The 27,564-nt window shown below is 36.1% G+C and overlaps 1 protein-coding gene and 1 long non-coding RNA gene across 3 annotated transcripts in view; both read left to right on the top strand.

Moving 5' to 3' along the window:
- Positions 1–266: 266 nt before the first annotated feature.
- On the top strand, positions 267–3,875 carry LOC137039647 (uncharacterized). Its single transcript, XR_010897735.1, has 3 exons — positions 267–378; positions 1,307–1,457; positions 3,336–3,875. It is a non-coding gene; the product is annotated as an uncharacterized lncRNA (long non-coding RNA).
- A 20,346-nt stretch (positions 3,876–24,221) lies between these two features.
- LOC137040641 (NACHT, LRR and PYD domains-containing protein 12-like) overlaps positions 24,222–27,564 on the top strand; it is a 274,172-nt gene continuing 270,829 nt past the window's right edge. Inside the window, exons 1-3 of one of the 2 annotated variants that reach the window (XM_067416433.1) lie at positions 24,222–24,444; positions 25,221–25,321; positions 25,634–25,738. In XM_067416433.1, coding sequence (XP_067272534.1) covers positions 25,263–25,321; positions 25,634–25,738 — 164 coding nt within the window. In that variant the 5' untranslated portion in view covers positions 24,222–24,444; positions 25,221–25,262. The remainder of the gene's footprint in view (positions 24,445–25,220; positions 25,322–25,633; positions 25,739–27,564) is intronic. The other variant, XM_067416434.1, reaches the window with a different exon arrangement.

Below are 27,564 nucleotides of genomic sequence, written 5' to 3'. Positions count from 1 at the left end.
AAGCTAATAACTATATAGCTAATGAAATTGATGCTTAAGATGAGTATATATTTACGAGAGAGCTTCGGTGAGAACTAAGCAAATATTTATATATTTACAGATAAGTATATTATCCCCCTCTAAAGCCACACTGTAAAAAATGTCCGTAAAAATACAGTATAATATACTGTATTATCTTGAAGGAATTTTCCGTATTTGCGTTTTACAGGTGTTTTTCCGTATTTTTAATTGCGCATTGCATTGTGGGAGCAAGAACCTCAGTCGGCGGGAAACGCTTGAGAAACAAATTTTTTTACATACACTAATCGCCATTACATGCACGGATCACCATCACGTTTCAGTCAGATTTTGGAGTAGGATAAACCTCCCGCTTCTGTGGTAAACATTAAGAATTGTATTTTGTTTCTGTTCTTTTTCATACTTTTGTCACAACCTGTTTTAAAGCGTTATTTTTGTATTTTAGGTGCTATCTGACTCGTCTGTCGGACACTTCGTGTTAACCGACTTGTACATTCTCAAATTTAGCTGATATTTGTGAAGATGCTCTCAATGTACTGTTTTATTTATTGAATTATCAACTTATATTTGTTGTTGGTGTCGTTTAAACGTTATGTAGTGTATTGAAATGTATTTCACCGGAGTGAGCATGTGGTTTACAGTTGTTAGCTTTACTAACATTACATTTTAAACGAAGTTAGGTGCTACAATATGAAGACGTAAAAGGACGTGTGTCTCTCTTGAGTAGTTCAAAACTTGTTTACACATTAAATAGATATAAAACTATTCCAGTGCTAAAAGAGGATTAATTCAGTAACGTTAGGCTATCACACGCCCCACTGTTTGTGCGCACAGACTCACATACAAAACGTTAACGTTACATACAGGGCTCGCGCGCACACCCAGGGAGAGGGGTGCGTTTCCGATAGCTCGCGTCCTCAGTGCACTTGAATGGACACATAAGTTATACGGTATGCATTATGTAAGTCAAAATACCCCTCTCGGCAAGTATTCTTGTAAACACGTTTGGTTTTGCTCTCATCTGAAAGCGCGCACAGTTAGCAAATATTGAGTTATCTTTCAAGTCTTACGCCTTAACGGACAAACTCACACAAAAAGTATGTCAACATGTCCATCTTGATGAGTATCCAAGCAGACATCTGTATGCTTTTTCAGAACTTTATACAGTCGAGAGACGACGCGTCCCTGTATTAGGTCTTAAAGGGTCTGTTAAATGTCTGGTCTATTGGATGTGTGTGCATGTTATAATACTTTTCTTGTTGTTATACCTGTATGCTGTTTGTGTAAGGTGATGGACAATTCAAGATTGCTGTGGATCAGGAAATTATTAATGATCACATCACCTCCCCCATCATGGCCCTGAGCTTCACTTTCTCTTTGTTTTATGTTTACATCAAATACCCAAAAGAGATGGCACACTCCCTGGAATTCATCCAAAGGTAAGCAACACATTGCATGTGAAATTACTTAAGATCATGTTGACAATAAGAGCATGTTGTTTTTTTGCCTTTTTTTATAAACTGAAAATTATTTAATCTTGCTGTTTAATTTAATTTTTAAATGTTTAATTTTGTTAATATTATTATTTTATTGAGTGATGGGGAGTGGGTTAAACAGTGACAATTACATTTGCTATATGGCGTCTTCCTGTCACCTCCTATATTCTTATCAGTGTTTTGTTAGTTTAAACTTACGTCTTCATTAGGGCTGTAGTAATCGAGTATTCTACCGATTATTCCATCGGTAGAATCGAGTAATCAGATAATAATTACTTTTTTTTTTTTAAATAAAGAGCAATACTAAATATAAGAAAATAAGACTTATATATTTAGGACCCAAAAATGAAATTGATGTTATTGACTCCTCACCCTAATGTCGTTCCACACCTGTAAGACCTCCATTCATCTTCAGACACAGTTTAAGATATTTTATATTTAGTACGAGAGCGTATGCAAGTGTATGCTATAATGTCCATGTCCAGAAATGTTTTTTTGGTCCAAAAATAACAATATCTAAAATTGTATTCAGCATCAGTCTTCTCTTCTGCATTTGTTGGATCACGTGCCAAACTGCTGAAATCACGTGACATTGGCGATCCAAATCATTGATCGATTCACTGATTCATGGCCGTTTGAATCTTTATTTGAGGTTTAAAAAACAAATGCAGAAGAGAAGACTGATACTGAATAAAATCTTAGTTTTTGTTATTTTTTGACCAAAATGTATTTTCGATGCTTCAAGAGATTCTAATTAACCCACTGATGTCTCATATGGACTACTGTGATGATGTTTTTATTACCTTTTTGGACATGGACAGTATAGTGTGCATAGACTGCATTATGCTCTGGGACTAAATATAAAATATCTTAAACTGTGTTCCGAAGATGAACGGAGGTTTTACGGGTGTGGAGCGACATTAGGGTGAGTCATTAATGACATACATTTCATTTTTGATTAACTAAGCCTATAAAATAAACAAATAAGTTGTTTTCTTTTTAGAAAAAAATACATTTTATTCCTGAAATTGCATACATTACTGTGAAACTAAACAATTTTAATCCATTCAATTGCCGTATTATATTATATAAAAATAGTTCAATCTAAAACTAAACCTACAACGATAAACCAAAATAATAGTAATATAAATAACAATAATGCCTAAACAATGCATTTATGTATTTAGCTTCAGTTTAGGCATGACATAAGCCTTTACTGTCTTCTGAAGGATTTGTGGCTTTTGTAAGATGCAAAAAATATTGGACACTGGACAGGAAGAAAACTTGAAATAAGAAGAAGTGTATAGATGCTCGGATCAGCTCTAATGTCACTGGATCAGCTGTTAAAAACAAACCATAGCCTACACCCGCACCCGATCGTCACAACTTCAAATCCTCAGTTTAAGCGCAATGTTATCGTCATATAAGCTGCACTGAAGGTTGCTTTAAAAAAAGTCTTCTTCAGTGAAATTACGTTTCTTAAATAACCTAAAATAGGGTTGACAATACATCACAGAGGAGTAACCACTGCAATGTGAGCAAAAGCGAGAGTTGTGTTTGTATTTAATTCGGATAAAATACATCACACACAGGCCTACATATCCACATTTTGTGCTAATCATTCATAATTGTTACACAGCTTGTTTTATTACGTTAGTAGTAATAGAAATATGATTAAAGTGTGAAATTTAAATGACCAAATCAATGAAAGCTAGCAGCTTTGAGAGCATGAGCGCTACGCGTCTCACACGCACACGTTACAGCTTGTTCTGATGTTTGTTGCACCTAGCGTTGAAAAAAATGTGTGTTCCTTTCTTTAAGAGTTTTCCTGGGAATAAACCCTGAACAAGGATCAGAGGCTGAGATGAAGGGATCGAAACAACATCAACACATTCCTCCAAGATTTCTGAGGTTCCTGTATAAATCGAAAAACTTGAAAATCCATGGACAATTTTAGCTTTTTTTCCAAGCTCAATATGGAACTTAAACTGAGTAGTAATTCCTTGAAATAGGCACATGGAAAGAGGTAATGATCACACACAGATACATGGAGCCCTGCGTACCACTTAATTCCTTTTAAGGAAAATTGCCACAAACACTAGAACATTTTAAAGACGTCTAGCAGTTGTTAATGATATTGATGGGTTGGTGCTATGGTGGTGTAGTTGTTTTTTTATTTATTTTTAATGCTTGTAAATCTCTAAATTTTGCTTGTTTTGAATTTTTACTTTCTTACCAATCTTTGGTGTCAGTATCCTACATTGTTATATTTGTCTTTTGCTCTTAAAGGGTTAGTTGACCCAAAAATGAAAATTCTGTCATTAATTACTTGCCCTAATATCGTTCGACACCAGTAAGATCTTCAGAACACAGATGAAGGTATTCGCGTTGAAATCCGATGGCTCAGACAGGCCTTCATTGACACCAATGTCATTTCCTCTCTCAAGACCAGTGATGCCAGTAACGCGTTACATAGTAACGCGTTACTCTAATCTGACTACTTTTTTCCAGTAACGAGTAATCTAACGCGTTACTATTTCCAAACCAGTAATCAGATTAAAGTTACTTATCCAAGTCACTGTGAGTTACTATTTTAGTCATTTTCCTTTGTAAAAACCGACAGCTTATCAAAATTCTCAGTCCGGCTGGAGCCCGTGTTTTTATTTATTTATTTTACATTGTTGCAGCCATTAAAATAATTCAGTTTTGTTTTTAATGTCAAAGTAGTTATTTTTCGTTTCGTTTCTTTATACACCTAATTAAGAACAATTTTCAGAGCAATTTTTTGTTTGTTAAATTAAAGTTTATATAGGCAAGACAATTCAAGAGTTGGTTTGAGAGACTATTAAACATGCGGTTAACTCACTGGGTCGTCACATAAAAAAATTAAAACTTTAATTTAACAAACAAATAATTGCTCTAAACATTTTTCTAAATGAACTTAATAAAGAAACTAAACGAAATATAACTACTTTGACATTAAAAACAAAGTAGGCTAGTTATTATACTACCACAAAGGCATTTTTGATGAGCTGAGGCAGGCTGATAGATTAGCCTATACTGCTCACAACGGCGCTAAAAAAACAAAACAAAACAAAAAACGGGCTACACAATCTAAAAAATAAATAAATAAAAAAGTACATGCAGGTTGTCTTATAGCCTACCTTACACTTCAGCAAAATTAATATAAATCCGATCTTCAATTCCTGCGGTATATGCTCATTTGACGGAGTTCACATCAAAGCAAAAGATTCCAGCATTTTATTCAGCAGCTCATTTCAAATTCAAAGAGCGCAATATGAGAGAGAGCGACCTAAGCACTGGTAAGGTCATTTAGTCTCATTAATTTATATTGAAGATGATTGTGTTTTGTGTGACTTATTTCAAAGTTTCATTTACGGCCATATGCGTTGGCTTGCTTTACTCATTTGCAGCGATGTTGCAGTAGCACCATCATATCTATCTGACTACAACATAAGCTCTCAAACATTTATTTTTTAATTATTTGCCAGGAGTAAAATTTACACATGTGGTTTAAACAACCAGATACATTTACATTTGTCCGGTTTAGTTTGAAATGCTTTCATGCACCTTCTGAATCGGTTTGTTTGAGTGATCAGAATTAAATACGTCTCGAAAGACTCTCGGGAGGCATTAGGCCTACTCCTGGTCATTTCGCAATCAGATAGATTCCTGGTCAGAGAAAATGAATGAAGGAACCAGTTGTAAAAAGGCCATAACTCTAGCAGCTGCACTGAAGAAACGGACTCTTTAACCCTGCGCGAGCCATATCTTGACAGTGGCGCAAGCTATCATGGTCTCATGTTGTTTCCACCAGCACATCTCATTGTTCATTTTAATTATTAAAATAAATATAAAACGAAGGAGAAGCCTAAAAAAAGGGGCGTAAAAAAGTCGGGGCCGTCAGGCTCGGGCATAAATGCAATAAAGTGTGTTGCCAAAAACGGTTGTCATTTCTATTTTAAGGCGGCAGGGGTGTTGTCGGCAACTGCTGAATGTAACTTATAAAGTAACTTGTAATCTAACTTAGTTACTTTTAAAATCAAGTAATCTGTAAAGTAACTAAGTTACTTTTTAAAGGAGTAATCAGTAATCAGTAATCAGATTACTTTTTCAAAGTAACTGTGGCAACACTGCTCAAGACCCATAAAGGCACTAAAGACGTCATTACAAAGCCCATCTCACTACAGCGGCTCTACAATCATTTTATGATGCGATGAGTAGTTTTTGTGAACAAAAAAACAACAACTAAATAACGACTTGTATGGTGATGGGCCGATTTCAAAAGAAAGTTTCAAACGTTATGAATCAGCGTATCGAATCATGAATCGATTCACTGATTCATAACTGTTCGAATCTTTTTGTTTTGAAATCTGCCCATCACCATGCAAGTTGTTACTTAATTTTTGCCCACAAACTATTCTGGTCTCTTCATAAAATTATTGTAGAGCCACTGTAGTGAGATGGGCTTTGTAACGACGTCTTTAGTGCCTTTATGGGTCTTGAGAGAGGAAATGACATTGGTGTCAATGAAGGCCTTTCTGAGCCATCGGATTTCAACACTAATATCTTCATCTGTGTGTAAAGAGGAACAAAGGTCTTGCGGTGTTGAACGACATGAGGATAAGTAATTATTGACATAATTTTTGGGTGAACTAAAGCAAAAAAAAAAAAACGTATTCTACAATATAAGCACTTTTTAAATGCTTATTAGTGTTTTTCTACATTGTTAAATGAATTGTATAGATTAAAAAGCTGCCTCTATTTTTGTATTCCAGGTTTTTTTTTTTTTTTTTATTCATTTAAAATAAGTTTTGAGTAATGGGTAATGACAATATCCTTATAAAGTAAAGTTTCGCTTTTTTACAGTGCAAATCTGCTATATACATGTTCTTTTTTTAAATTGTATTTTGCTGTTTAAAGCAAAACAACTTCAAGCACTGAATTTAAAAGCTGCATCCATGTTTTTGCTTTTTTTATGTTTAAATTTGTTTTTGACTTTGTCCGTTGGTCCTCAAATATTTTACTTTTTTTCTGTTTTGACAGTGCAGCACCACACTTAAAAGCTGCTGGGCTGCTTTTTTATTTTTTTTATTTTTAATTTTAAACAAAAAAATGTATTTTTTTTTACTTTGTTTGATCCTCCACTAGTTTACTTATGGACTACAGCACTACTATTGAGTCTCGCTTTTACAGTTTTTCTCAATTGTTTACACACATTTTCTGAAAGCATGCCTCATCCCTAACGAAACAAAAATATATTGCAGTATATTGGAAAATATCATGTAATACATTTAACAATATATTCACGTATATGGGATTTAATATTTATAATCTCTAATATATAGCAATATATGAAAGCGGCAATCGTTTGTATATTTTGCAATATATTACAGGAATATATAATATATTGTATAATACCATCAATACATTATTCCATGTATTTACAATATATAATATATTTCAAGTAATATATTGGTAAATATATTTTCCTTTCGTACGGGATATTCTCAAAACTCTACACACAAATCCAAAAAAACACACAATGGGCAAAACCCCTCAATTCTCCTGCAAAATGAAACTTTACATTCAAAACAATGTTATTTCTTCTCAAAATGGGATTTTGTTTTCAAATGACACACACAAACCATCATATGTATAGACATTTATAAGAACCAGCTGAACACTGATCTACCCAATGTAAAACACTATGATGAATGTAAAACACTTCTCCATTCATCATAATGACTTAGGCCTTTTTTGGTTCAGTGTTACACTTACTACAGACAGTACAAACATAAGTGTGTTGTAAAATATGTGAGAATATTGTTTTTATACTCAGAACACACAAATAAACGGTAAAATTGTATTTGATTTTTCCTTTAAAAACAATGTACACAGTTTACATCCCATTCCCAACCAACACAAAGTTGCACATACACTACATACAAAACAACAGAAGAATTAGTTACAGTAAATAAATAAATAATAATAATTAAAATACCTATGCTGCATCCCCCTTTTGCAATTTGAGTGTAATGCAGGAACTGTGCTTGTAGTTTAGCAGAATTGGTTCAGGGGGTTGGTGAATGAGTTACATGTTGTGGTCATTGTGTCTCAAGTACCAGAATTTGTGTGTAAACAATTGAGAAAAACTGAAAGTGCAAAACAAATCTTCCTCCCCACCCACCCATTTGTTTAAAATGTATCAAATCTTTGAAGTGTTATTAAGTGTAACATTTTGACAGTGCAACACTTGTACACATTTGCATGTTTATGGTTGTCTTGCTGTCAAGTGTATTTTTTATTTCAGGTTAAGATTCATATCATTTGTACAACTAAATATATTCAATGCATTTAATAATGTTTAACAAAGATAAAAATAAACCATGTTTGGTGTCTGTATTTAGGTTTGTGCGGCATTTATTTGACCATGTTTAATGAATCAAAAAACTGCATTGCTAATAATGGATGCCATTTTAAAGTATTTTGGCCAATTTATAGTGATTTTATATACAAAACCAGTACAATTTTAATTATTAACGGAAGTGTATGTAAATGTTATGGAGATTGTCCTGTAAATCTACAGAATTTTCAGTTTTTTTAACTGACAGAAATGTCCGTAAAAGTACAGTAGCTGTACTGTAAATCTACGGAAATTTTCCGTTTTAGAGTTGAAGGAAATGTCCGTAACTATTACGGAAAATGTACCGGTAATTTTCTGCCAGTACATTCTCCGTTTTTTGACGGAATTTTTTTTTACAGTGCAGTCCCTCACCTGTTCCCCATGCTCCTTCCCCCTAGACTTTAGTTCGGTATCAGCATTTTGTCCTTAAAGCCCCATAGAAATATCCTGAAGACTACAATCTCATAGGAAGGTCTTTAAATTTGTCTGTCATTCTATTACTCTTCTGAGATCCGCCTGTTCTGCTCTTCAGGGGGTGAGTAAAATGGTGCCTTAGGCATGCCCCATTTGCTTAGGCTAGAAAGCCAAAATGTTTTTTTCTCTTGTCATTCAAAGCAATAAATTGCTTGCAAATTGACTTTTTGTCCAACAAGTCCAGTTTATCCTGATGGATATGACAGACAGCAACATGGTTAAGTCTGTTTTGAGTCATTGTAGAGCGGAGCCAAGTCTTGAGCCTACGGAGGGCACTAAAACTTCTCTCTGCCTCAGAGGAAGAAACAGGGACTACCAAAAGCAACCTGACCAGGGTTTCCACTTGCCCAAATAATCCAAATACCTCTACAGGCAATCCACGAATGATCCCTGCAGCTTCTGCACTGTTACTAAATGAGTAGTTCAATCGGAACATAGAAAGCTGGACTGAAAGTGACTCTCTGTTCAACTCTGAATATTTATCAATCACTGGAGCATCAACCTCTCCACTCAGGTCAGCAAACCATCCTGGCTAAACCGCTCCGTGAACTGTGCATCTACAGTATCTAGGACTTTAAAGAATTCCACTCTGTAGTGGTCCTTCACAGATTTATGCTGATGAGCTTCAGCTCCTCCAGTGAAGAATTTTGGGGGTGGTCTGCTCTGTGAAATTGCAATGGGCTTAATACCTAAAGACTGCACCATGGCCATCACCTCGTCAAACAAAGCTTGGAAGCTTGCCTCATTTCTTTTGTCCATGAGTGAGGTCCTGACAACTTCAACAGCAGCCTTCATGCCAGCAACTGTAGCAGTTCTCTTCTGAAAAGAGATGTTCAGGCATTCAAGCTCATGAACCACTGGTGAGGCAAGTTTTTGACCCAACACTGTTTTGCCTTTACAAAACTGACCTAGCAAGCAATTAGCAGTAGATACTGTGTTTGAGGCACCAGAAGCCATCTCCTCCAAACTAGCAAGCACTGATCCATACTGTGATAAAACAGCTGTGATGGCTTTGTTCCGTACTGTCCATCTTGTTGGACAGAGTGGTTTTATTTTGGTGTAACATGTATTCTCTACATGTGCAATCGCAGCATGAATTGCTTTAAACTTCCCTGACTGAGATAACAGGACTTCCAACTGGTGGACCCAATCCAAGGAGTCTCTGATTAAACTGGAGGCTAAGCAAGCTTTCTGTGCTATTGAATTAGTACAGTGAGCACCACAGTGAACGTAGAGTGCTAGTGGCTGCTCTTGTTTTATCATTGCCTGTGCCCCAAAATGCTTACCGGACATATTAGCAGCCCCATCATAAGTTTGACCTCGTAAACCATGGATTGGTAAATTTAATCTTAGCAGCACATCCTTAGCAACTTCAGCAAGACCCTTTCATGTTGTGTCTGAGACACCGTACAAACCAATGAATTCTTCATGGGGAATCAGGTCATTGTCAACATAACGCAGGCAAATGCTTTCTTGTTCTTGCCCAGATATGTCTTGTGTTCCATCAATGATAATTGCATACTGAAGAATGGGTAGATTCCTGATTGTGTCAGCGATTCCACGGACAATACTGTTGCTCATTTTGGACAGAATTTCATTCTGGATCTCTGGGCTAATGTATTCTTTCTGGGGCCTCTGCAACCATTTGTCTAAAAGGACATCATCCTCTGCTTTGTCTTTCAAGAGCTGATACAAATTACTATTTTCATCCTCATGCCCTCTCAAGGCCTGTCCCTGTCGTGCTAAATCTTTGATAGAACTTACTATTTTCCCAAGACAGTGCCTATTGTCTGCTTGTTGCTTTGCCAAAGCACTGGAATATTGGGCATCTACAGGGTGATTTTCTTGTGCCGTCACAGAGACAGCATGACAGTGTGTATGACTACTTGCATGTGCTTTAAATTTTTCAATCGCTCTTTTCCAATTTTTAAATCCTATGTTTATAAAGGCAGGCTCTGCTTTTGCTGCAAAGGGTGTGGGTTTTTCTTGATAAACTTTCTTGCAATAGAAACACAAAACCCCTTTTTTCAATGTATCATAATGCAGCCAGGGAAATTCCTTGTACCACTTCTCTTGGAAATGTAAAACTCTATTAGACAGCTCTTGAGTCGGTATACATTTTGGGTGTGGCTGATATGGCTCTCTCCTCTGACTTGAATCTTCAATGTCACTCAACTCTCTGTCCCTGTTTCTGCCTCTGCTTCTGTCATGCATGCTCTGAACTCCCTAACGCAAAAAAGTCACAATCTCACTCAAAACCATGAGACTACACTTACATCAAGCTTATAAAGGGCTAATCTCCTACATCTCTCTTACTTGTCGGTCTGCTTCTGCTTCTGTCTCTCTCTCTCTTTTTCTGCCTGTCTCAACCATTTGATGATCCTCCTGCATGATGTACAACGCTAGCATTTAGGTAACACCATAACAAGTAATTCCAAAAAATATAGTACAGTATCAGAACAGGACTTGGCAAAGTAAAAAGGCAAAAAAATGGAATACGGTTTTGTCAGATCGAACAATTAATATGTAAGATTTCAAAGCAGTGATTTGCAGATTCACAAATACTCACACACTGAAATCTCATACTATATCCAGATGCTATCTGTCATTCCAACAGTTTTTAGTTTAGTCAGATGTTTTTGTTTTTCATTAGACGTCGTGATGTTCTTTACAATTAGCCTATATATATATTTAATACTAAGTACAAATAAAGTAATAAAAATTGATATTTTAATGTTAATAATAGTGATTTGATAATCTATAAAAATTAATTATTCAAAAGAATAGGAATAAATGGCTAAGGAACCAATAAGTGTTCCTCTTCTGCCATATTCTGGCTATAATGTTAATTTTCTGTCATCTACTGGCTGTAATTTCTTGCAACATGACATCATGACTTTGCGTAAACATACACGCCACTTTCTAAAGCCAAGTGGCGTGTTATCTGTGCCCATTTTGAGCTCTCCGCGTGTATGTCTACGCCGTGTGATTCCGAGTGAATGTCTATGCCTAAACAAACCATTATGTGTGTGTGTGTGTGTGTCCACAATGTAAATTGATTTATAAACAAACTAAATTATGTTTTTTTGAAAATGTAAAAATGCTTAATGTTTTTTTGTGATGGGTAAGTTTAGGGGTAGTGTGTGTGTGTGTGTGTGTGTGTGTGTGTGATGGGTAGGTTTAGGGGTAGGGGCAGTGTAGGGGGATAGAATGAAACGGCGTTGATAAACACGCTAAAAAGCGATTATGCGTCTTGATAGCACGCCAAAATGGCATACGAATTGGCATGTCATATATACGCCATTTTATGAGAAAGCGATTCACAAATGAATGCAAGGCAGAGTTGTTTGTGACAAAAACGTGTGGATATTTTTTTTTATTCACAAATGTCATTGTATTTATTTGTGAATCTAATTCATTTTTGTGAAAATCCTGCATATATTTGTGGATCTCATTCTATTTATTTGAGAATTTATTTCATTTGTGTGAATCTCTTTACATTTATTTGTGGATAACAATCTACTTGTTTGGAATAATGCAACAATTCTAACCCCATATTTTTAACCCCATTGCCATTTAACTATAAAATGATGCAATCTTTGTTAATAGGCTTTTATTCTGTTGGCATAAATCACGATTTTTACTATTTTTTTACCAGATGGTGCCTTTTTCAGGTTTGGCCTATAAATAAAATACTCACTTTATTCCTGTTTTCTGCTCCTGGATATTATAAAGACAATTGGATAAATTATGGAGCTATAACTGTGTGGGTGCGTTGGTATGGATGTCAGAGATTGGTTTGTATGTGTGTAAGTAAAAAAAAAAATTGTGTGGGTATGCTTGTAATATTTGAGAGAAACTCAGCTGTACTGCAAATCACAAATCCAAACACTGTGTGTATCAGTGGAGTTTTGCTGACATCTAATGGGGAAACTTTGGCACTGCACCCAAACAAAAAATGACAATTTTTGAGATATCAACCTCAAATTTGGAACACAACTTTTATGGCTTTTTAGTTTTAGAGTTTACTGTTTAAAATGCTGTTTCATAGAAAAAAAATGGTTTTATACAAAATATTATTCGTAAATCATTTTCATAAACTTAAAAATCTATAAGTTTTTTTCTTTTTTTTCACTTTTAAAACTTTTAGTTTGGCTTCAACAATAATCTGCCACAGGTCTTCTTTAAAATAAGACCACACTTAAGTTTGTGCTCCCAATATTACATGTTTTATGACAGTTTTTTGACATAAATCTTTTTTAAATTGATGCACAAGGGTTAAATGTACTATGTATGTTAACATTTAGTCAGTTGGAAGTCAGAGTCCCTGCTACTGAAGTCAAAGAGCTTGAATAGGTGCTTGAAAACAATTATTAAGTGGACTCGAGGCTTATGAGAAACTAAGCATATTGTAATATTTCTGTTTATTGATTTGAGGAATTGACATTGAACAGGCAGCAACTCAACCGCCATCCTTGCATTTAATCCATTACAATAATGAATACATTTTAAAACCTCACCTCACACCCTGCTGTGCCACCTGCCTCTCCTTTTGTCTCTTCCATGGCTGCATCATGGTTCTCCTAATAAATTAACAACTGTAGCCTATATGATATTGCAGACAAAAATGGGACTTATATATGATCATTTATGTTTATCTTGGGCTCTTCTGTATGTGGAAAATTTCACATATTCATCATTAATTCCTTTTAAGACCTCACCTCACACCCTCCACCTGTCACTTCATCTGTCACTCCTTTATCACCTGCCTCTTCCCTGACTGTACCAGCCTTCTCCTGATGACACATTATATACTTTTTTAAATGTAAATATAGGCTTGGTAAATGATAGGTTATGATGTTGTCCTGTCCTTCTGTAAAATATGTTGTATATAACTAACGTTACTTACACTAACCTTACTCTTTGTGAAAAAACTTCAGCAACGTTATTTCCTTTGTTTTTATTTTTTTCTGGGGTAGCATTATGCTGAAATTAGATGACAGAATGTTTTACTTTTGCTAAGGTTAACACAGAGAAATCGATTGCCAGCTATATATCTATATGGCTAGCTATCTAACGTAACGTTATTTATAACCTTTTCCAAAGCATAGCATAAGTGCCATACAAAACTCCATTATTGATTTAATGTCATATGCCTCGTATACATAATTCAATTTTAAAAAGCTTGCTAATTTAAACCGCTTGACTGAGACTAATTTACCTCATACAAAGTCGAATCGTTCAAAATTGGTGCGCACAAACGTATTTGTCTCTTCTTAGTGTAATGTCTACCAATCAGATGCTCCGAGCGGCAGCAACATAAGCAAACGTTACTGCGCGTGCGCGCGTTTGTGGCTCAAACTTAACTTCCGGTTAGGAGAGGCTGCGTTATCTTTCTTATGCGTTATGCCGTTATCATCTTTTATTTTAATTGTGCAACATTATCTTAATGTATATGTTTTAGTTGTTATTATAAATAATCTCCCATTTCTGTCTTCAATATAGAGTGGGGAAACGTCTTCCTTAAAAGGTAGTTCACCCAAAACTGAAAATCCTGTCATTATCCCAACCTCGATCATGTCGATCCAGACCTGTAAATATCTTAAAATTGTGTCCGAAGATGACCGAGAGTCTCACGGGTTTGGAACGACATGAGGGTGAGTAATAATGACCGAATTCAAATTTTTGTGTGAACTAACCCTTTGACTTTGTAATGCCGTTTTCTGTACAGTAGCCAAATGCGTGCGTACTCGCCTTTCAATTATACAATGCCTCGGAATAACACGTTTCTTTGTTTCATAATATAAGATTAAAGTTGGGAAACTTAAACTTGTAGATTAAGTACCCTAATTGAGATTGATTGTATATGAATGCTAATGCATCACAAAAATCCCGTGCTCTATGCACTGCCATTAATTTTTGCGGTAAACACAAATCCGATCAGTTACTCCAGATGGCTTCCACTTGACGTGAACAAACGTAAAGTGATCTGCTTGATCGCATCACGGTGATCGCATAATGCCAAGTGTAAACGCAGCCACAATAAGTTACCTCTACAGGAGATTATTTCTGATTACAAGCAAATAAATAACAAGTAAATCCCATTAGACATTAGACAGCTATTACAGTAGACGCCAATGCAGTCAGACTGGATATTTATGAAGCATTCAAAAAAAGTATGTCAAAAATGTGTTTTTCTACTGAGTAGCGCTCCATACTATCTACAGCCAGACCGATAAACAAACACTGGAAGTTAACTTCGGGCCAGGCGCGTAACCGTAGCAACGCGCGTGCGTTATGAAGCTGGCGATTTGCGAATGGTGAATATTCAAACATAGCATGAAATCACTCTGGGTTTGACTGGCAAAACCGAATATCTTCTTTGTTGCACTTTCAAAATAAAAGTTCCAAATGTTACAGTTTTTGTCCCTGCGTATAGGCTAATTTTTGGGTGGGACACATGCAGCATTTTCCAATATTGAGGGGGACACGTCCCCCCCGGTTCCCCCCGGGTTCCTACGCCAGTGTGTGTGAGACTCTTGTAGGAATCAAAACAGCAAAACTATTGTATTAAGTAACTTATAAATATTGTCAACGAAAGTAGTTCCAAACAAAGCCACACCACAGCCTGTGTGCTTCTTTGAGCATGAAAAACTCAATGTTTTAAATACATTTATTATTTAATTATCTATTTATTCATAAAGATAGTAACACTAGCTTTGTTTTTGAATTAATGTTTTAATGAGTCACTCATTTAAGACAGTGTGCACCACCTACTGGCGGTCTTTGCTTTAGATACATTTGCATGTAAACTGAAGGATGCCGTTTACTTTGAGTGACTTTTTGATGCAAAATCATATCGATTGCAGCCACACATGGTCTCTGATTAAAATGAATAAAATAAAGAGACAAATTAACTGGCATAGAATCCTGCTGTACATAAAGCAAGATTGATCTATTTTTCATCGTTGAAATAACGGTGCAAACCAGATGAAAAATAAATGTTATATTTCAATATTGATTCAATGATATTTTGATTGATGCATTAACATTGATTCAACATTGATTCACTTAAATAAGTGGTTTAATTTTAGTTGAAAAACTATTGATTTTAAGCCTATCTTGATCTATTTTTCATCGTTAAAATAACATTATTTCAGGGTGCAAACCTGATGAAAAATCAATGTTAAATATCAACATTGATTCAATGATATTTTAGTTGATGTGGCAAGGGGGGCGTGGTTCAGCGAGGTCTGCAGCGGGAGAGAGAGCCGCGGGAGGAGCGGTAAGTGAGTGGGTTGGAAGCAGATTAATAACACCTGTCTCTCATTCCAGTAATGAGCGCGGAGAGGGTATAAGACATTGGTGGAACCGGAGACCGAGGAGAGAGAGAGGGACTGCTGACGCGACCCATACACGGACACTGAGTAGTGAGACACGTTGACCCGGAAGCGGAACGTTTGAACCGGAACCCGGAAGTGACTGAGAGAAATACACACTGGCAAAGCAGTGTGCAGAGACTGAGTTTTGTTTGAATAAAAATAGCGTCAGCAGTCAAACCGACCCCCTTGTCCTCTTCCTTCCTTCCAAAACGAACTTTATCACAGTTGATGCATTAACATTGATTCAACGCTGATTCACTGTTTGTCTGCTATCTGGGGAAGAACTTTACAGACAAAAAGATTAACACATAAAATTGGCTGTTTCATGAACTTCATTCGTATGATTGATGCATTGCCGAAACAGTGTGTGTATACGTGTAAATGAGCTCACGGCTGAGTCACAAGCAAATTGATTGCTATCATATACTCGTTTGCTAACCAGCTTCTAAAATCAAAAAGGCTTCACTTGATTTTTATAATATAATTTTTTAGAAGTAACTTAGGCTACGTGAAGGTTAAAATTGGATGTAGTGGCAAACAATACGAGCAGATACAAAATGACTCTGGCGCACGTTAAAAGTTACCACACACAAAAAAAAAAAAAACGTACTTGGTTACTTTCGTAACCTTGGTTCCCTGAGAGAGAGGAACGAGTATTGCGTATGGGGAAAAAATCCTTTTCTCGAGAATATGAAGCAAAACTGTATTAATAAAGGTATCCATGTAAAGCGCAGTGCAGCTGCATGGCCATAGCCCAGCGCGAGGAGCGCTCTGATTGGCCGGGCCGCGGCAACTGCAGGAACCTATGGTGAGGCGGCTGAGAGGAACGAACCAATGGGGGGCGTTCCAGAAAACCCGCCGTAAAAGGTGCTTATAGCACTTGATGCTAACTGCTAGAATGGGTGAGAAAAACAAAAGAAAAGCAGAAGCACATCAGGTGCCCCAAAAACGCTCTAGGTCTTTAAGGGTTAATGAAAACATTCTTGGCAAATGCTTTGGCTTTCGTCCGTCTTACGGCGGTCCAAGAATTTCAGCTCTAGCGGTGCAATACGAATGCCCCCGGCCGTCCTTCTCAATCATGACCCCGGTTTCCAAAAACCCACAAAATAGAACCGCAGTCCTATTCCATCATTCCTAGCTGTACACTGAAAAAAAGAGGGAACATCTGTAGCACTTTTTTACATTATAGAGGTTAAGATGAAGAAATGTCAATGCAATAAAATAAAAACCTTAATGTTAAAATGATAAAATTAGCCTTTTGAATGTAAATTAAAGCCACTGTGCTGTCAAATATGATTCAAATATGGTTACGCCAAATATATCACCGAAGAGAAGATGCAGCATAGATTATTTTAATTTTTCTGTAACTGTATAAAGCAAATAATCCTGTTATTTTGCATATCGAGCACTGCATGTGCAACTTTGTGTAGGTTGGGATCTGCAATGTGTACATTGGGAAAAATAAAAATAAAATGTTCGCCATGTATTTGTGTTCCTAGTATAAAAATAATAGGTAACACTTTATAATCACGTTCAGTTGTAAGTCATTTATAAGTAGTTAGTTAATGATGAACTAATCATTTACAAAACATTCATAAATGATTATCAAGTGATATGCTAACATTTTATAAATGTTTTGTAAATTCTGTTACAAGTCATTTACAAGTGATTAGTAAATAATTAACTAATGATTTATGAAACATGATGACGTGTTCATTAATGATTAATGAGTGATTTGTTAATTATTTTACTTATATTTAGTAGATTCAGGTATATGTGATTTACAAATGATTCATTAATGATGAACTAATGATTTACAAAACATGACAATGCATTTCATAAATGTTACTTGTTTGTATGTTTTGTAGATTCAGTTATACATTATTTACAAGTTATTAGATAATGATAAACTAATAATTTACAAATCATAATTATACATTCATAAATGATTAATATGCTAACAATTTACAAATCTGTCATAAGTTAGGCCTATCTTTAAAAAAAAAAAATCGTAAAATAATCAAACAGATCCTTAGTAAATGGTTAAGTTACTAGTTAATATATTATTAATCACTGAAATGTCAATATACTATTATCTCAATAAATTGTTAATCATGAACAAATGATGATCAAACCATTAGTAAATGATGAGTAGCCCATATAATGTATTGATTCATATCCCAATGGTTCAGATCAATACACATTTATTTCTTTGCATTTGTAAAAGTAGACATGATTTTATGAATATAAATAGGCTACCTTTTATTGCAAAAACTGACCAAAAACAGTATAAAAGTATTAGCTCATGTTGTATTCAATGTTTTCTGAAGTCATACGATATCTTTATGTGAAGAACAGAGTTGATCTTAATGTTTTAATCATTGAAATGATGATCCCTTTATGAACACATATTTATCATATTTATCATTCAAATATATATATTTTTGTATTATCACATAACAAACATAGCATAGTCATACAGTATATCACAACAGTGTGAAGCATTAATTCGTAGCAGGTGATCCAATAATTTTCTCATAATATTTTAAACATGTTAATAACTTATTATTTTTTAACTATTTCAAAGATGATATAAATGAGTCTAATTCCACTATTGTCACAAGGAGTTTTGGTGTAGGTTCATGTTTCATGTTTTAAGGTTTCATGTTCACTGTCATGTTTTGTCATGCACTTCCTGGTTTTGTCATGTGGTCCTTTGTCATGTGATTCCATGCCCTTATGTGTTCCTGCCTCGTGTTCCTGTGTCTTGTTGTCATTGGTTTATAGGTTAATCATTGTTCACAGGTGTCCCTCGTTTTGTCACTTGCCCTTGTGTATTTAAGCCCTCATGTTTGCCATAGTCTTTGTCAATTATTGATGATGTATGTGTAACCCACGGTTGGTGAGTGTTTCGTATAGTCAAGTTTAAGTCAAGTTTATGTCTAAGTCAAGTCAAGTAAAGTTTTATTTTGTTTTGCCAAGTCTTTTGTAGTGATGGGCAGACCGAGGCTTCGTGAAGCACTGAAACAGTTGAAGCAAATGTGCCGAAGCTTCGAAACAACACCCGACACCCGTCTCCACGACGTCATCTAGTGGACACTTGCGTGTATTGCTCTGAAAGTGATCTACTATGTAAAAAACGTTTTTAACATCGGTCTGACAACTACTTGGTTTTGTAACCTGTAGCCTCCTCATTGTAAATAAATTTAGTTTTTTTTTGTCATGAAAAATTAAGATTATTAAAAGAAATAAAGCCACAATGTGTTATTTGTTACATAACATTTTTATTCAAAAAAATATGAATTGCTCTGCTGTTGAAGGACTTGATTGATTTTTTTTTTTTTTACATATAATTTCCAGCCTTTGAAAAAATTATTAAAAACTATTTTTTCAAATAATTTTATAATCAAGTAGCCTACACACAAATGAGGAAAAATTACTGAAAATTAAGTTAATGGATCATGCATTCTGGGTCAATATACAACACACACATCTCACTTTATGTGGTGTTTCCAAATGGAAATGCTCCTACACCAGATGTAGTACGAGATTTTTGATAAAAAAGCATTGTCATTTCATCATTGCAATATTTTAGAGAGGCATACATTTTAAGCTTTGATAATTTTAGGCATTTAAGTACACTTGTTTAGTATACAAAATATGACATAATCTTGCTCCCACTCCACTGCATGGCTTTTTTCAAAGACTTGACAGTGGATGTTATACACGGGCCGATGTCAAAGGAGACTGCGTGATACCATTTAGGCGCACCACTTTTGGGCGAAGCGTTATGTCAGTAATAAGTGGTAAACTCTGGAATCGCTTGTCCCTTTCAATAAGAGAATGTCCTACACTCAACACCTTTAAAACTCACTTAAAACAGTGGCTTCTTGAAAACCAGAGGTATACTCATATTTAACTGTCATACATTTATCAATAGTGCATGTACACTTACACTGTAAATCTGAATGTAGTATAGAGGTCAATGAACAATGTCTTGCCATTTGTATATTTTTTATTTTATTTTTTAGGTGAATGTGAATGATGTTGAGTGATTGTTGGCTGTCTCTGTTATTTTTATGTTATCTGCCTATAGGGACTGCAGACGAAAAATAGTTATTTTTATTAATTCTGGCATATTTACATTGTGAATTTTTATAGCCTACAACATTGTTCATGAATATGCTTGGTCTATTAAATAAACTAATAAAATAAAAAAAATATATAACCTATGGATATATATCTAGGATATATCTTCTATATATCTGTATAATTCTATATATTTTATAATTCTAAGTTAGCCTATGTGAATGTGTTACTATGCACAATAAATCTCACTTAGGCTTTATCACAATCTCTCTCCTCTCACTAAACCCACGATGTGAAGATGGATTAAAGGGGGGGTGAAACACTCAGTTTCAGTCAATCTCATGTCAATCTTGAGTACCTATAGAGTAGTATTGCATCCTTCATATCTCCGAAAAGTCTTTAGTTTTATCATATTTATAAAAGAAATATGGGCTGTACCGAGTCTTTCCGGAAAAAACCGAGCGCCTGGAGGCGTATCGTGTGGGCGGAGCTAAAGAATCACAAGCGCGCAAATCGGTGACGTCCTCAAGCGTGGAGAAACCCATCTATCTCAGCTAATACAGATAATGATCCACAATCAAATCTGAGGCTGAAATAAACTGAACAGGAGAAACGGCAACATCAGGACGTCCGTCTCTGTGGTATGTAAGTTACTGTATTTAATGGCCTCTCCACATTTCTGTGTCTTTACTCGCAGTGTATGAGGACATGATTCGGTTTATGGACTATTGTATGCGACTAGACCTTAGAAGTAGCAAGCAGAACGGTTTTGCAAGTCAGACTAGTGTAACGTTATACAGAGAACAACAATGGAGTAACCGTTAAGTTAGTGCATTTGAATGACGAAGCACGCGATCGTATCGTTTACTGATGTTTACTCATGCGACGGTAGCCAATAGCAGAGACATTTGAAGTTGATTTACTCACCGGCATCTTCCAAAGCAGGACCGCTCTGTCAAAAACACACTTCTTTGGTATGATTTGGTGAAGTCCTGTGACAGCAGTGACCGTGGAAATCCACTTTGCGACGCGACTGAAGCGATGCCTTGAAGCTTCCCGTCATTTCTGCGTTCAAATCGGTTCAAATGCAGCGCTGCCTTCCCGGAATGCTGTGCTGAAGCCGCTCGACGTCACCCATAGGAATAAAGTGTAGCACGGCGCGCCACATAAGTGTTCACGAACGACTGGATCTGCAGCTGAGAGACTGTTTACAGCGTGCATTTCCTCTCTCTCCCTCTAGTCACGCGCGCGCGCACCCTTCCGGGAGAAGAGCCCGTACAGCCCATACAAGGACCTTCCGCTCTATTTAACGTCAATTAGAGCCATACTCGAAAAAAACTCGCCGAAACTTGTGAGAAACCGGAAGGAGTATTTTTAACACAGAAATACTCCATCAAACGTCCAACATTAGTTTTTGAAACTTTGTCTATGTTTAGGATGGGAATCCAAGTCTTTAAAGGTGTAAAAAGCTCAGTATGCATGAAACAGCATTTCACCCCCCCTTTAACGTCACTTTTAAACTGTGGGGAATGACTGAGGTTCATTGAGATGTGTGACTGTGTGGTTTGTTCCCGCCCCTTTTAATCAAAGCAGTTTCGACAGGCGCACCTGATGAAACACTTCGGCGCTTCGTTTAGTGGCAGTCACGTGACATGGGTGAGTCGAATCACAGCTCGGAGCAGCGTTTCGAAACATCTGCGCTTCGGGATCTCGACACAGCGTCGAAACGACAGGTTCGCGTCAGCCATCCCTAGTCTTTTGTTTATGTTTGTATTTATGTTAATAAGCTGCACTTGGGTTCTTAACCTCGCCTTCAGTGGATCACCCCCGTGTTACAACTATAAACACCTTAAAGTTTGGGGATGAATTTAAATATTTTTGTTTATGAATATGAAAGTTTGCCAGCAGTATAAATAAATTAACAATGTATTCAAGATCTTTGTTAATACAATAATAACCTTTAATGTAAAATTATAGTTAATCTTCACTAAATTAAAGATAGAATCTGCCAATTTCCTCCAGAAACTTTGCATAATTTTACAACCGAAAAACAAGTGTATCAACAGCTCTCTCTCACTTTTACAAAAAGAGCATAAATCATCAATATCAACATATCTTGAAATTAAAGATTTAACAGGGTAGAGGGTATGCAAAATTTTAAAATGTATTTCTTTAGTTTTATTATTAATACAATGTTTAAAGGGTATTAACCAAGCTGTCTTCCAATTAATATTATCAATAATGGAGTTCCAAAAAATGTTTCCTCTAGGTACTATTTTATTTTGTTTTTGAAAAATAGTGCAAATATGTTTGTTGTTGCATTTTTTTATCAACCAATTCAACTCCGTTTAATATTAATTTTGGGTTTGTCATTATTGTTATCATACAAACAATACTCCTGTCCTGACTCTTAGCAGGACGCAATCGGTCACATGACACACGAGAGCCAATGGCATTTTACAATCAAAGCATTCTTTAAAAAAAAAAATTGCTTTAGCATAAATGCATTTTGTGGGGTTTTAACAGACCAGCTTAAAATGTAATGATGCATCAATAAATTATATATTCATTATCTACTAATGGTTTGATCATCATTTGTTCACAATTAACAATTGTTTATTGAGATAATGGTACACTGACATTTCAGTGATTAATAACTAACTAGTAACTAAACCATTTACTAAGGATCTGTTTGGTTATTTTATGATATGCTATTTTTTTTAAAGATAACTTACAGATTTGCAAATTGTTAGCATATTATACTTAATCATTTATGAATGTATAGTCATGATTTGTAAATGATTAGTTTATCATTATCTAATAACTTTAATGTATAACTGAATCTACAAAAAAACAAAAAAGTAACAATTTAGTAACATTTATGAAATGCATTGTCATGTTTTGTAAATCATTAGTTCATTATTAACTAATAAACTGTAAATTACTTATAACTGAATCTACTAAATATAAGTAAAATAATTAACAAATCACTCATTAATCATTAATGAACACGTCATCATGTTTCATAAATCATTAGTTAATTATTTACTAATCACTTGTAAATGACTTGTAACAGAATTTACAAAACATTTATAAAATGTTAGCATATCACTTGATAATCATTTATGAATGTTTTGTAAATGATTAGTTCATCATTAACTAACTACTTATAAATGACTTACAACTGAACGTGATTATAAAGTGTTACCGAAAAATATTATAGATATTAGTGGTTATTGATCAGCAGTGTATTTGATATCTTACCAAATTGAAAGCAAGAGATGCGATAAATTATATTGGTTAAAAAAAATGGTATTATAACATTTCTGTCCCCCTCCCTTCTGAAAAGATGGCCACACCCCTGAAATTGTGAAACGGTTCGTTTGTCCACAACGGTAGGTTTTGACCGCTGATTGGTCTACGATAACAGATGCAGATGTGAGAATTCTTTCTATAATCCAATGATAATGCTAAAAGAAAATTAGTGCAGTACAGACTAATGGCTGAGAGCCTACCGTTGCTATAGTGACGGACGCAACTTTGTGCATCTGATTGACTAATAAACTGCACTCTTACATTGTTGTTGTTAATATTGTGGTTATTTGGTCAATACATTCTGTCATACATACATTGTCATTTAAATGTGTCATGAACTGACTTTTTAATTTTTTATACTGTTATCTGAGGTCAACTTATGATGTTCGTGTGGTTTCTACATTCAGAAACATCATAACTAATCAGTAATAGGCTATTTTCTACACTGGTTTTGAGGCTCTCTCCTGAACGCTGGGTTTTGATGGGCGTGCCGTACTGGAGAGTTGGAAGTAAACGCCCATGGCTAGGATTGGGTACGATTTGCATATTTAATGAGCTTCAGCTCCCCTGCCAGTACACATGAGGGATTGATATGAAATCATGTGGGAAAACTAGCCTAGAAATCTAGTCGCACCCTAGTGGCAGCAAATCTAATCTGCTGCGTGTGTCGTCTAGCAACTCTCAATACACGTCTGAGCTGTAAAAACCAAACTCTGGTCGGGCCAATCACATCGTGTATAGAGTCGGTGGGTGGGGCTTAACATAATGACGGCTGAGGTGCATTTGCATGCTTCTAGCAAACACAGAAACTGGTGAACGGCGGTCTTTCGAATCAGCTTTGACTGATTGGACTCAGGAAGACTTGGAGTTAAGCTTTTCTCTGAGAAAAGAACAAAGAGCGGCACTGAAGTCATTCTTAAAGAGGGAAGATGTGTTTGGAGGCGAAAGTTTAATCATCAACCAGCTCTGTTGCTTCACCTTCATTGATCTGGTTGGTGTAGCGCTATCCTATCGCGTGCAGAGGGAGTTTGAAAGACAACCGTTTATCCCGCCCCTCAGATTGAGCTGTCAATGGGGAGTTTCCAGACCAACCAGAGTCAAACATACAGCAGTTGAACGACACGGAAAGCTTTACCAGAGACTGGACTTTACTCTGGGATTGCACAACACAAGCAACACACGAACAGGAAGGGGAAAATCATGCTTCAAATACTTCTAAACTCTCTTCTTACTGCGCAATGCTGTAAGTTTTTACTTTTCTGATTACAGTTATTTGGGGAATAAAACAGAAGTTTCATATTGTAAATGTAAACGTGATTTAATGTTACAAAAGGCCTGTTCTTATTCTGGAAGTGTTTTATAGTCTACTCCAAACTGACTGTCAGAAATTAGGCCTAAAGTTACTGAAATGATTTGAAGGCCGCGGATGTCGTCGTCCATTTTAGGATGATGTTGTTTTTGTGACTTCTAAAGTACCAGTCTATAGACGGGATCAAACCCAGCATTTAGTGCTCACTTATTCTATCACTCACTCACTTTATTTTTTTATTTTTTTATTTATCAAAAACAAACATTGCCTACATCTGCTTTATTAAATGTAATATTTTAGTTACATAGCAATTATTGTGCAGTATGCCCACTAATGAAATGTATTGTGAACTTGAAGTAATGATCAAATGACAAACAAGAAGAATCGACCGTTAATAAAATAGGAGTAAATACGACTGCAAATTAAATTAAACTGCAATACAGAAATATATCAAACCGGGTTCATTTTTCCCACAGTTTAAAGCATATATTATATTTGGACTATAGAGCCATATGTCAGTTAAACACATTAAATTATCTGCCATAAGATCATTTGATTATTCCACAGGTCAGTATATTGTTTTATAACTCACTTGATTTTATATAATGCTCTTTTTTCACTTCACATTCTTGATTATTTCCTGAACTGCCGTGCTATTGATCTCAGTGACATATGGTCATCTGTAGCTCAAACTGAATGATTGTGTTCAGAAACCAGAGCTGATCTGTGTTCAGTGGCCGTTTAGCTGCAGTATGGCAGAGGAGCGAGGAAAGCACTCTCTCTCTAAGATGAGTCTCTCAGAGGAACAGAGGTAAGACTCTTTCACACAATCATTATTAACACTAATTACCTTTCAGGGGTTTGTCTTTTCTTTGTGAAGAACAAAACCTTAACAAGCATTGTTTTATGTTTGCAAATACTAAACCATTTAAAAATATATATAATGATGACTTGACTTAAAAACACAACTAAAACCTTCTTCAACAAATAAAATCTACATGGTAAAGAGGGCTTTATAGACAGTGTCACAGTTAATAACTTACAAACATAAAGAGCTGATAAGATTGAGACTAAAGTATGTCCTGTAAAGTGTTTTCCTCTTCTCTGTTCTTTGTGTCATTAGTGTAAGATCAGGCTCAGGTGTGTCCAGCTCTGTGTCTGTGAAGAGTGACTGGTCAAAAGAGGATATGCCGAACTTCAGTGGGAAAACACCATCATCTGCCAAAAGGTATTTCATGTGTTTCTTATTTTTGGTCACATGTGGACTAGGGCTGGGCGGTATATTACAGGTGTTGGTAATGTATACAAAAATGTCAATATAGCGCTCGATACTTTCATTAAAATGCGTGTGTGTCGTCCGTATCAGATGTTTTGAAGAATCAACGTGCTACCATTGACAAGCAAACAACTAGAGCTCGACCGATTCGTCGGTTTTGCAGATTAATCGGCACTGATAGCTGATTGGTAGCCTGGCTTTACCAGACTCTCGTACATTTCATTTGTACATAGAGTCTGGCCACTCTCCATTGACAAGGGTTTATTTCCGCGAAGGCGGGCACCCTGTTGAGGTTTAAAACTATTGGATCTGCCCTGAGCCACTCTGGATCTGCCATAACCAATCGCTAACGTTTGGTCGTGACGTATGTCGTGCGCCCTTCGCCTGTTTCACTCTTGGAAATCTGACAAAATAAAAGTGCACATGTGCATGCCACCTCAGTGATAAAACTATAGGATAAAACCTAAAACTCGTGCATTCGGATTGTGATTTATTCACGCCACGGTGGACAAGAGAGCCTTGTGATCGGGAACGCGGCGCTCACGGGTCCGTAACATCATTGTATGCTGTAAATAAAATGTCATATGCTTGGTATGATAATAAATGCTGCTATAAATAACGGACCGATTCAAATGTTTAAGTGCTTTTATTTTAATTTGTTTGAGCGGTGATGAAATATATTGCTCGTCTAAATACTTGCCAGCATTTTAAGGAAATACAAGTCTAGAAATACATCCTAATAACAGCAAAGCAACCGTACGGTGTTCTGTGGTGATTACAAACAGTGAATTTTGAAGTGATATATTGTTAAAAACTCATTCGGACAGCTGTTACATCAACACGGCCTTGCGTTTGTCAAAAGCAGTCGGTAACTCGGCCGGGGATTTTTACGCGGGTGGTGAGAGACGGACGGCAATAAAATAACTGACCAGTCCCTGTAAATTAAATGATGGCAATACCTTCCGACCCCACGAGAAACAGTTACTGTCCGAATAGCTTCAGCCGACTCCTTCATCACTAACGAAGCGATCTGGAAAATCAAACTTTCCCTGAGTTTACCCTGTTGGAGGGCCATCAACAAACCCCAGCAAAGACTGTTATTGCTCCGGCTTTAACTTCTGGATATTCGGCAGCGGTGCCACAATGCAATGAATGGTTTAGTTTGAATCTTTCTCCGCCGCCATTACTGAACTACATCTCAAACTAGCGCTCGACATCAACGTCATCGTTCTCAGCCACTCCCTCTGTTCGCTGATTGGACCGGTAAAAATTTGTTCGGAGAAAACCTAAGACTACACAGCAGTCCCAGACGTAGTCCTGAAGGAAAATGAAAATTGAGCGGAAGTACGTAGGAGGGCAGAGCCAGGCTAGCTGATTGGTGGAACAATCCGTTATCCACAAAAATCAATACAGATCGTTTTTTTCCGGTTCACGAGTTCACACTTACATCAATTAAATAGAGTAAAGAATACTGAATACTACATGTTGCCAACTGTTTAGATTTATATGAAATGATAACGCTCATTATTACACGGCTCTGTGAAATACTTGATTCTGATTGGTCAATCGCGCATTCCAGCGGTATGTTATCTCCAGATAACACCCGCTCATCCGGGTACTGTGAGTTATCTTGACCGGTTCTACTTCTGTGCTTAACGCTGGCGCCATCTTGTGGCTTAAACAGCCGTGGGTTACAATGGAAGACTTCAAGGCGGGTTTCCTTTATAACGTTTTTAATATTTTAAAAATATTTTTTAATATATTAATATAGGAGTCGT

This window comes from Pseudorasbora parva, chromosome 14 (genome assembly GCF_024679245.1).
Source record: "Pseudorasbora parva isolate DD20220531a chromosome 14, ASM2467924v1, whole genome shotgun sequence".
In the NCBI taxonomy this organism is placed as follows: domain Eukaryota; kingdom Metazoa; phylum Chordata; class Actinopteri; order Cypriniformes; family Gobionidae; genus Pseudorasbora; species Pseudorasbora parva.
The sequence above is the reverse complement of the archived record's forward strand: the minus strand, read 5'-3'. Positions and strand labels throughout refer to the sequence as shown.